The sequence below is a fragment of the Pristis pectinata genome, chromosome 43, assembly GCF_009764475.1.
Source record: "Pristis pectinata isolate sPriPec2 chromosome 43, sPriPec2.1.pri, whole genome shotgun sequence".
Classification (NCBI taxonomy): Eukaryota; Metazoa; Chordata; class Chondrichthyes; order Rhinopristiformes; family Pristidae; genus Pristis; species Pristis pectinata.
In genome coordinates, this window is record NC_067446.1 from 3,177,661 (window position 1) to 3,189,578 (window position 11,918).

The 11,918-nt window shown below is 49.8% G+C and overlaps 1 protein-coding gene across 1 annotated transcript; it reads left to right on the forward strand.

Annotated features, from left to right (window-relative positions):
* The first annotated feature begins 1,064 nt into the window (after positions 1 to 1,064).
* LOC127566615 (C3a anaphylatoxin chemotactic receptor-like) lies at positions 1,065 to 7,787 on the forward strand. Its single transcript, XM_052009112.1, has 2 exons — positions 1,065 to 1,151; positions 6,490 to 7,787. Exon 2 carries the CDS (start codon positions 6,497 to 6,499, stop codon positions 7,433 to 7,435), a length of 939 nt encoding a protein of 312 aa, XP_051865072.1. The 5' UTR covers positions 1,065 to 1,151; positions 6,490 to 6,496; the 3' UTR covers positions 7,436 to 7,787.
* The last annotated feature ends 4,131 nt before the right edge of the window (positions 7,788 to 11,918 follow it).

Sequence of the window (11,918 nt, forward strand, 5' to 3'; positions counted from 1 at the left end):
ATTTGCTCAGTTTGAGGAAGTTGGGTCAATGACACCAGGAGATAACACTGAACAGCAGAGAACAACAAATCATTTCCTTTCTTCGAGAAACAACAGATAAAATTGGAGCTCTGTGTCTGACCTATGCCCCGGGGGTGTGTGATGGGACTGTGTAGAGAGAGCTTCACCTTATGTCTGAGTGTGTGATGAGACGGTGTGGTGGGAGCTTCACTCTGTGTCTGACCCCAGGAGAGAGTGATGGGACGGTGTAGAGGGAGCTTCACCCTGTGTCTGACCCTGGGAGTGTGTGATGGGACGGTGTGGAGAGATCTTCACTCTGGGTCTGACTCCGGGACTGTGTGATGGGACAGTGTAGAGGGTGCTTTACTGTGTATCTAACTCCGGGAGTGTGTAATGGGTCAGTGTGAATTTACGAACCCACCCGACTACATTTTCACCCAAATCCTACATATATATCACCAACAACAGAGGTCCGAGCACTGATCGCTGCGGAACACCACAGGACACAGACCACCATCCAGAATAACACCCCTCCACCAAGACCCTCTGTCTTCTGTTGGCATGTAATTCTGAATCCAAACGAACAGTCACCGTGGATCCCGTGTATCTTGAGTACTGCATGCGATTTAGAAGTAATTGCAGTTCTCTAATATTTTGGAATTTAAACTTACAATAATCTTTCTTTGGAAAAAGAATGAAGCTCCCTCCACACTGTCCAGTCACACACTCCTGGTCCAGACACAGGGTGAAGGTCCCTATACAACAATCCAACACACAATCACGGGGTCAGACACAGGGTGAAGCTCCCTCCGCACCGTCCCATTACATACCCCAGGGCACAGATTACACAAAGCATTTTCTCTGTTACTTTTCAGAAATAGAGGAAATGTTTTGTTGTTATCTGCTGTTCAGTGTTATCTCCTGGTGTCATTGACCCAACTTCCTCAAACTGAGCTGCTTGATGCTTCGACCTCACAAGGTGTGAGTCTCTCCTCAGGCGATTGACTCGTCTCTCAGACTCAGACGGGACCCAGTCCCCACTCCGGACCTCTCCCAGACCGACGTCCTACTCAACCACACGTCGCCCTTCCCCGATCCACCTGGATCCGCGGAGAATCCCACCGTCCGTCGCTACACAGTTCCAGATCAAGGTAAGGACCCTGTGGTCGTAACGATTTTGGATCCGAGTCCGACTGTCCGGAGGTCCCCAGGACCACAGAGCCGGAGATTCCGGGGAAGGTGGGCTGCATCTTGAGGGAGAACAGGATCCAAGGTGAGGAGGAGGTGTCCCGGGAGGAAATACCGGAGATGACCAATTGGATCTACAGTTGGCTTGGTAATAGGGGGCAGACTGAGGAGGGGTGGAAGGATGATTTGTATTTGAGAGTCTGTGACCAGTGGTGTACCCCAGGGATCGGTGTTGGGATCTCTGCTGTTTCTGGTTCACATTAACCACCAGGATGTGAATGTGGGAGGTCCGATTAGTGAGTCAGTGGAGGAGAACAAAGTCTGTGGTGTTGTGGAGGGCGAGGAAGGGCGTCCAAGGCTACAGCAGGAGACAGATCCGTTGGAAGGTCGGGCGGAGAGTCGGCAGATGCAATTTAATCCCGACCAGCGCGAGGGGATGCATTTTGGAAAGTCAAACCGGGGTAGGACGCATACAGTGAATGGGAGGGTGCTGACGAACGTTGATGAACAGAGAGACCAAGGTGTTCAAGTCCATAGCGTCACACAGCACGGAAACAGGCCCTTCGGCCCATCTGGTCCATGCCGACCGAGATTCCCATCTAAACCGGTATTATTTGACTGCATTTGGCCCATATCCCTCTAAAACTTTCCTACCCATCTATCTGTCCGAGTGCCTTTTAAATGTCGTTAATATAGCTGCCTCAGCTACATCCTCTGGCAGCTCGTTCCATATACGGAACACCCTCTGAGTGAAAAAGTTGTTCTTCAGGTTCCAATTCAATCTCTCCCCACTCTCCTTAAACCTGTGCCCTCTACTTCTTGATTCCCCAACCCTGGGGAAAAAGACCGTGCGCCTTCACCTTATCTACGCCCCCCATGATTTTATACACCTCCATAAGATCACCCCTCATTCTCCTACGCTCCAATGAAAACAGTCCCAACTTGCACAACCTCTCTCCATAACTCTGTCCCTCGTGTCCCAGCAACATCCTCATGAATCTCCCTCTGCACCATTTCCAGCTTAATGGCATCTTTCCTCAGGCAGGATGACCAAAACTGAACACAATATTCCAAATATGGCCTCAGGAACGTCTTGGACTGCAATATAACGTCCCAACCTCTATCCACAGTGCCCTGACCGATGACCGCCAGCGTACCGTTCGCCTTCTTCACCGCCCTGTCTACCTGAGACGCCACTTACAGGAAAACATGTATTTGTACTGCAAGGTCCCTCTGTTCAGAAACAATCTCCAGGGTCGTACCATTCACCGTGAAGATCCTACCCCGGATTGTCTTCCCAAAATGAAACCCCTCGCATTTATCCAAATTAAACTCCATTTGCCAGTCCTCGGCCCAATGACCCAGCTGATCCAGATCTCTCTGTAAATCCTCATAACTATCTACACTATCAACGACACCTAATTAAGTGTCGTTTGCAAACTACTGATCTACATAAGGTGTAGGCAGCAAGGATCAGATGGGGCTCATGAGGAATATAGGGTAGCAAGGAAGGAACTTAAGAAGGGACTGAAGAGCCAGAAGGGGACATAAAAAGGCCTTGGCGAGTAGGTAGAAGGAAAATCCAAAGGCGTTTTTCACTTACGTGAAGAACAGAAAGCTGACGAGAGTAAAGGTGGGGTCGATTAGAAACAAAGGTGGCAAGATGTTCCTGGAAGCTGTGGAAGTGGGTGAGGATCTCAATAAATACTTCTCTTCATTATTCACCAAGGAAACGGCTTTGATGACGCTGAGTTGGTATGGTTCGTGTTCTAGAGCATGTTGATGTAGATATCGTGGTGAGGAAAGCTTACGGCATGTTTGCCTTCACAGGTCAGGGCAGAGAATACAGGAGTTGGGATGGTACGTTACAACTTTACAAAACACCAGTGAGACAGCGCTTGAAAGTTGTGTGTGCAGTTCTGGTCACCACACCACAGGAAGGGTGTGGTTGCTCTGGAGAGAGCGCAGAGGAGATTCCTCTGGACGTTGCTGGACTGGAGGGCTTTAATGCTGGGGGGAGATTGGAGAGGCTGGGACTGTTTTACTTGGAGCGAAAGAGGCTGTGGTGTGACTCGATAAGAGTATACAAGATCACGAGGGGCAGAGACAGCGTAGATAGTCAGAACCTGTTTTTCCCAGGGTAGGGGTATCAACAGGAGGACAGGGGTAAGGAGACAGGGAGCAGGTTTAAGGTGGATCTGAGGGGTAGGTTTTTTTTTACACAGGGAGTGGTTGATATCAGGGAAGTGCTGCTAGAGGAGGGGTGAATTCAGACGCAGTGACGACGTTTGAGGGGCATTTAGACAGACCCTTGAATAGACAAGGTATAGACGGATACGGTCCTAATGCGGGCAAAAGGGATTGGCGCAGATGGGCAAAAAGGTCGGTATGGACATGTTGGGTCGAAGGGCCTGTTTCCTTTCTGTGTAACACCCTTCCTCTCCTCTCCCTCCCTCCCGCCCCTCCCTCCATTCCCCACCCCTCTCACCCCCACAATATCTCCCCCACCAGACCCACCATGTCGCTCTCCGGAGACCGGTCCAACTCCACCCTCGGTGGGAACTTCTCCTCCAGCGATTCCACCCCCGGGGACCTCAGCATCCAGTGGACAGCGCCCACCGTCTTGTTCACCATCATCACCGCCCTCACCTTCCTGCTCGGCGTCCCCGGCAACGGCGCGGTCGTCTGGGTGACGGGCTTCAAGATGAAGAGGGGCGTCCACACCGTGTGTTTCCTGAACCTGGCTGTGGCGGACCTGACCTACTGCCTCATCCTCCCCTTCTTGGTGGCCTCCTACTTCGTTCTAAGACCCTGGCCCCAAGATAAATTGCCCTGGATGTTCCTCTTCTTCGCCCTCACTCTCATCATGTCCGCCAGCGCCTTTCTGTTGACCCTGATCAGCATCTCTCGCTGCCTGGCCGTCACTCGGCCCATATGGTTCCGCCAACACCTTCGCCTGGCTTGGGTTCGTGCGGTCTGCTTCGGCGCCTGGGGCCTTTCCTTCCTCACCGGCCTGCCCAGCTTGCTGATGGAGCAGATTGACGTGCATTTAGGGCACAATATCTTTACAGTGCTGCATATAGCTTGGGTGATGTTAATCTTCGGCCTCTCCGTGGTGATCCTGGTTGCCTGCTATTACCTGATTGCCCGGGAGCTGAGCAGGGACCAGTTCGCCAAGTCCAGGAAGCCCGTCCGCCTCATCGTGACCCTGGTGGTGGCCTTTATCGTCTGCTGGCTTCCCCAAATTGTGTGCAGCGTTCTGCAGGCCTTCCAGCCCGTTTCCATGAAATGGATCTACGTCACCCTCAGCCTGGCCTCCTTCAACAGCGCCCTCAACCCCCTTCTCTACGTCTTCACCGGCCGCGACCTCCGGCAGGTCTTCAGGCGCTCCCTGGCCTCCTCGCTCAACCTGGCCTTCACCGAGGAGGGAGTCACGGTTGGGGAACGTCCCTTCTGACCCCGCGGACCAGGACTCAGGGAGAACACCCCACCTACTGTATTGTGGTCATGGCAGTGGCAGCTCGTTCCAAATACGGACCACCCTCTGGACGAAAAAGTTGTCCCTCAGGTTCCATTTAAATCTCTCCCCTCTATCCTTAAACCTGTGTCCTTGATTCCCCAACCCTGGGGAAAAGACCGTGCGCCTTCACCTTATCTATGCCCCCATGATTTTATACACCTCTATAAGATCACCCCTCATTCTCCTACGCTCCAATGAAAACAGTCCCAACCTGCACAACCTCTCTCCATAACTCAGTCCCTCGTGTCCCAGCAACATCCTCGTAAATCTCCCTCTGCACTCTTTACAGATTAATAGCAAATCTCCTCCGGTAGGATAACCAAAACCGAACATAATATTCCAAATATGGCCTCGGGAACGTCTTGGACAACTGCAATATAACGTCCCAACCTGTAACCACAGAGCCCTGACCGATGACCGCCAGCGTACCGTTCGCCTTCTTCACCGCTCTGTCTACCTGAGACGCCACTTACAGGAAAACATGTATTTGTACTGCAAGGTCCCTCTGTTCAGCAACATTCTCCAGGGTCGTAACATTCACCGTGAAGATCCTACCCCGGATTGTCTTCCCAAAATGAAACCCCTCGCATTTATCCAAATTAAACTCCATTTGCCAGTCCTCGGCCCACTGACCCAGCTGATCCAGATCTCTCTGTAAATCCTGATAACTATCTACACTATCAACGACACCTAATTAAGTGTCGTTTGCAAACTACTGATCTACATAAGGTGTAGGCAGCAAGGATCAGATGGGGCTCATGAGGAATATAGGGTAGCAAGGAAGGAACTTAAGAAGGGACTGAAGAGCCAGAAGGGGACATAAAAAGGCCTTGGCGAGTAGGTAGAAGGAAAATCCAAAGGCGTTTTTCACTTACGTGAAGAACAGAAAGCTGACGAGAGTAAAGGTGGGGTCGATTAGAAACAAAGGTGGGAAGATGTGCCTGGAAGCTGTGGAAGTGGGTGAGGATCTCAATAAATACTTCTCTTCATTATTCACCAAGGAAAGGGCTTTGATGACGCTGAGTTGGTATGGTTCGTGTTCTAGAGCATGTTGATGTAGATATCGTGGTGAGGAAGGCTTACGGCATGTTTGCCTTCACAGGTCAGGGCAGAGAATACAGGAGTTGGGATGGTACGTTACAACTTTACAAAACACCAGTGAGACAGCGCTTGAAAGTTGTGTGTGCAGTTCTGGTCACCACACAACAGGAAGGGTGTGGTTGCTCTGGAGAGAGCGCAGATGAGATTCCCCTGGACGATGCTGGATTGGAGGGCTTTAATGCTGGGGGGAGATTGGAGAGGCTGGGACTGTTTTACTTGGAGCGAAAGAGGCTGTGGTGTGACTCGATAAGGGTATATAAGATCACGAGGGGCAGAGACAGCGTAGATAGTCAGAACCTGTTTTTCCCAGGGTAGGGGTATCAACAGGAGGACAGGGGTAAGGAGAGAGGGAGAAGGTTTAAGGTGGATCTGAGGGGTAGGCTTTTCTACAAAGGGAGTGGTTGATATCAGGAAAGTGCTGCTAGAGGAGGGGTGAAATCAGACGCAGTGACTACGTTTGAGGGGCATTTAGACAGACCCTTGAATAGACAAGGTATAGACGGATACGGTCCTAATGCGGGCAAAAGGGATTGACGCAGATGGGCAAAAAGGTCGGTATGGACATGTTGGGTCGAAGGGCCTGTTTCCTTTCTGTGTAACACCCCTCCTCTCCTCTCCCTCCCTCCCGCCCCTCCCTCCATTCCCCACCCCTCTCACCCCCACAATATCTCCCCCACCAGACCCACCATGTCGCTCTCCGGAGACCGGTCCAACTCCACCCTCGGTGGGAACTTCTCCTCCAGCGATTCCACCCCCGGGGACCTCAGCATCCAGTGGACAGCGCCCACCGTCTTGTTCACCATCATCACCGCCCTCACCTTCCTGCTCGGCGTCCCCGGCAACGGTGCGGTCGTCTGGGTGACGGGCTTCAAGATGAAGAGGGGCGTCCACACCGTGTGTTTCCTGAACCTGGCTGTGGCGGACCTGACCTACTGCCTCATCGTCCCCTTCCTGGTGTCCTCCTACTTCGTTCTAAGACCCTGGCCCCAAGATAAATTGCTCTGGATGTTCCTCTTCTGCGCCGTCACTCTCATTATGTCCTCCAGCACCTTTCTGTTGACCCTGATCAGCATCTTCCGCTTCCTGGCCGTCACTCGGCCCATCTGGTTCCGCCAACACCTTCGTCTGTCTTGGGTTCGTGCGGTCTGCTTCGGCGCCTGGGGCCTGTCCTTCCTCACCTGCCTGCCCAGCTTGCTGATGGAGCAGATTGACGTGCATTTAGGGCACAATATCTTTACAGTGTTGCATATAGCTTGGGTGATGTTAATCTTCGGCCTCTCCGTGGTGATCATGGTCGCCTGCTATTTCCTGATTGCCCGGGAGCTGAGCAGGGACCAGTTCGCCAAGTCCAGGAAGACCGTCCGCCTCATCGTGACCCTGGTGGTGGCCTTTAACGTCTGCTGGCTCCCCAAAACTGTGTGCAGCTTTATCCAGGTCTTCCAACCCGTTACCATTGAATGGATCTACATCACCCTCAGCCTGGCCTCCTTCAACAGCGCCCTCAACCCCCTTCTCTACGTCTTCGCCGGCAGCGACTTCCGCCAGGTCTTCAAGCGCTCCCTGGCCGCCTCCCTCCGCCTGGCCTTAGCCGAGGAGGGAGTCACGGTTGGGGAACGTCCGTCCTGACCCCGCGGACCAGGAATGAGGGACACCCCCCCCCCAACCCACCGGATTGTGCTCATGGCTGTCTCATGGCACCATTGACCATCTGGTCGAAAGTCGCATCCCTGTCAATCAAGGTCTAGCTCCACCCACCCATTAGTGCACGCCCTTGACCATTGGGCCCCGTAAACACCTTTGTACCTGGCCCTGACCCATTGGCTTGCTTGCAATACCTGGGCTGGACAACCCAGCCCTCCAGCACTCTAAACAGTGCCACATGTGCTTAGATCTTTTCCTTTCGATTGCTCCAGGAATCGTGAAGCGATCACTGGTAAGTGTGTGCCCTTCCACAACGCTTAGGAGCGTCCTAATTAGATTGCTGGTCGCGTAGAGACGATGCTTGCGCTGAGTCGAGGGATCAGGATTCGTCTTGTTTCTTCCTTGATCATTTGTAACCAGTTTGTTGTTGTAGTGTGTGTGTGTGTGTGCATTTATTCCCGCGTTTGTCTTTAAAAATAAATCATTTTTAACTCCAAAGACTGTGTCTTGAGTCCTTGCCCTTTGATACCTTGTCTTCCAACATTTGGCGCCGCGAGCAGAGTCTTAAGGGTCTTGGCTGGACACAGACGCGGAGAAGGATGGTTTGGTACGGGGAAGAAGACCAGTGTAGGCACTGGGGATAGTGCCCGGGTGGACCGATGAGACTGAGGGATTTTGGAGCTGGGCAAGCATGCTGGCAGACCACGGATCGCCGGTGGACTGGGCTGAGCAGTTCGATCTACGTGGTGAGAAACTGGGCGCCACGTAGTCGCCCTCCTCCAGAAGGCTGGATTCCCCTGGGCCACAGGGCGTCAAAGGGGTGTCTTCTGGCTGTTTGTGTCCCTCCTAAGACACCAGGCTGGGATTACTAGCCAGCTGCAGAATACATGTCTCCAGAAGGAACGGGAGATGGAGATGATCCAGCAGTGGTGCTGGGCGCTGCAGGAGGCAGTTCAGACTGCCCAGACCCGAGCCAACGACCAAGGCCAGAGGTACTGAGGTCGCCTGCAGGCTGATTCAGCTGCAGCAGACGCAGGCAGCCTGCCGGTCTGGCTGGCAACTAGACCCTTTGAAAATCCGAGCCTTGGTCCAGCGCGGCGACAAGCTGGAGGTATGACTGGGGGATGGGGATATTTGGATGGATGAGGAGGGGGTACCCGAGGAGCCCGAGCCCCATCACACCCGCCGCCCCCCCCCCCCCCAAGCACCCGAGCTCCTGTAGGCTCGACCCGTCACCACGCGGTCCCAGGTTTGCCACAGAAGCGAAGGGAGTGAGGATGGGACCCCCCCCCCCCCCAGGCAAAAGTGTCCGCGGTCCCTCCGAGACCACGCAGACCCGGGACTTCTCTGGTAAGGAGCTCAGGGGCTTTCTTGGTGGCGCTGGGATGGAGTAGGTCGCATCTTGGCACTGCTCCACTTACCTATTAATTTCTTGTACGCCACCCCTTAACACTTTTACAATACTTCTATGAGACTGATTTTGATTTTTACTTGCCGGAAATGAACACCAGAGCTAAAGCTGCAGCTGAGAGCAAGGGTAATGGAGACCCTCGACTTACTATGGAATCTATTTCTAAACTGGATAAAAAGCTTGACCAGAGATTTGCAACTTTGGACATGCTGTTAAAGGATATTGAAGAAAGACAAACGACACTCATACAATTTGAGGATTATTGGCTTGCCCGAAGACACTGAGACCGGTAATCCTGTCGAATTCTTTTCTAAATATCTGATGGATGTGTTTGGCTCTGAAGGTTTCTCTGTCCGTCCGATACTTCATCGTGCTCATCGAGCGTTAAGACCAAAACCCCAGGCAGAGCAAAAACCACGGCCAGTAATATTGAGATTTCACTACGTGAGTACTAAAGATCATTAGATTAGAATCGCTCGTCGCTGAGGAATGATCCAATATAAAGATTGGAAGTTTTCATCTGGTTGAAGATAACAGCCCAGCAGTTATGAAAGAGAGACTGCTTTATAAACCGATTATGTCGCGGCATTATCAAGGGATCTATCAACCTGCATTATTGTTCCCAGCTCGTCTGAGGATTGTACTCTCCGACAAATCACGCCGATGGTTTAATTCCGTCAAGGAAGCCGGAGAATTTCTCAAAGACTAACTGTTGACTTCAGATGGTTAAGAGACGTGGTATTCTTTGACTTTTATACCTATTTGGTCTGGTAGGTAAGAATTAACTTGCAGATTTGAACGCTTTTTAAGTCCAGAGATTTTCCTGCCCTTTGCTAACAGTTTAGTGCTTGGCTGTGGAACATGGATACTTACCATGTTTCTATTCAACAGTTCTTTCTTTCTTTTTCTTAGTTTACTTCAATATTTTTAATGCCTTGTTTTGGTAATAATGAAGAATCTGACTGAGTGACTGATCGTTGCTTTTTCTTTTGAAATAATAGTAAGATCGTATTTTTAAATGTCGACTGTTAGTATTTTTGACTGTGTGGAACTTTTTCAGCAAGTCTGCTAACATTTCGAAATTCTATTTTAGGTATTTGCACCCTCATGTTTTGACTATCAGTGGTGTTTTGCATTCTTTTTAACTTGGAGATTTGCCACCAAAAGAGCTGGGGTTAGCCTTCTGGCTGTCTATTGGCGAGGTTTAGGGCTTTTGTGGGCGGGGGTGGGGCTGTTTTTAGGTTAGTTGTTTTCTTCCTCTGGACTGAAACTACAAATATGCCTGAATTGTCGTCATAACCGGATCTTCGATGAAATTTTTGCTCTTCCTGTTAATGAGTCTCCTGTGCTGTAAGGTTAACCCTTTACATACCATATGTTTTTAGTCTATTACAATGGATAAGATGACTAATTTTGTTTCATGGAATACGAACGGTTTAAATCCAATTAAGCGCAAGAAGATCTTTAAAGTTTTTCATTGACTGAACGCTCAGATTATTTTCCGCAGGAGACTCGTATTAGGAGAGAGGATAATCAGCGCTCTTTTCAGATTTCGGAGGGGTTAACAGTTTCTTTCTGTTACGGACTCGGTGAATGTCCCTTTAGGAGGGTTAGGGGTGTGTGTGTGTGTGTGTGTGTGTGTGTGTGTGTGTGTGTGTGTGTGTGTGTGTGTGTGTGTGTGTGTGTGGCGTGCTTACGTCAACAGGAGATAAAGGACGTAATGACGTTGTTGAAGAGGTCAGTCGAAGTCGAAGAGAAAGGGAGAGAGACACCAGCCTGTTAGTTTCTCTGTCGATGGATGAGAAACAATAACTGTGTCTGTCACTGCAATCCACAATGGAAATTGGAAGTAATCCGGTGGAGTTCACTTTGTTGCTGACCTGTAGAGGGAAAAAGGTATTTGTGTGGACGGCCACGAGTCGGATGCTTTTCGGGGTGAGGAAGTCACTGCCGAGTAAACACTGAGGTGCCGTTCGGGCTCCACCGTGGAACATTTGGATTTCGTAATTACCCTCCCGATATTCTCTACATCTACGTTTTATCTTCAGACAACAGTGGTTGTTGAAGGAAACTTTGCTCATGTTTCACCATATGGCTTGCTGAACTGAACTTTAAGAACCATTCCTGGACTTGGAGTTTGGGACTTTGCCACACACACACACGAAGAGTTTAGTTTTTGGGGTTAATGTTTAATGTTTAACATTTTTACTTCTAACTTTCTACATTTTTACTTTTATTTTTCTTATCATAAGTAGTCATTAATAAAATAGTTCTTAAAACTGAATCATGACTCAGTGTGTTTCTTTCGTTGCTGGATCGTGACATAACTCTCAAGCAAAGGTGAAAGGAGTCTATCTTTAGACTCAATTTCATTTGTTCATCATGAAACAATTTCAGACCCGAATGGTAGATTTTTATTCATTACTGGCTAACTTCATAAAAAGTTGTCATCGTTAACGTTCATGCACCTAATGTTGATCGTCCGGAGTTTTTAAACATTTATTTGCATCTTTTGCTGATTTGAAAGAATATACGTTGATTATGGGTGGAGATTACATTTGTTGTTTAAACCCTTCGATGGATGGATCTGTGTCGAATCACGGGCTTCCAAACAAATCCGCTGACTTTATTCATTCCTTCTTAGTTGATTCCGGAATTTTAGAAGTTTGGAGATTTCTACACCCATATGATAGTTCTCATTCTTTTCTCATGTCAATCATAACTACTCTGGGATTGATGACTTTTTTATTGACTCTCGATTAGCCCCGTTTGTTGTTGACTGTAAGTCTGATGCAGTTGCCATTTCTGATCATGCGCTATTGAAACTATCAATTCAATTCGCGGACGTACCCTCTGGTGCCAGACAGTGGCGACTCAATCCTTCTTTATTGCAAGATTTAGACTTTCTTCGTTTTATGAAAGAACAGATTTCTTTTTCCTTCTCAACTAATTCTACGGAAGAAATTTCCAGTGGGATATGATGGGATACCTTTAAAGCTTATATCCGTGGTGAAATTATTTCATACCCTGCTGGATTGAAAAAAACGAACTGGTAAT

Bases quoted from the DNA above. Each gene is read 5' to 3' on its own strand.
- LOC127566615 (XM_052009112.1), top strand. From the start codon at position 6,497: ATGTCGCTCTCCGGAGACCGGTCCAACTCCACCCTCGGTGGGAACTTC.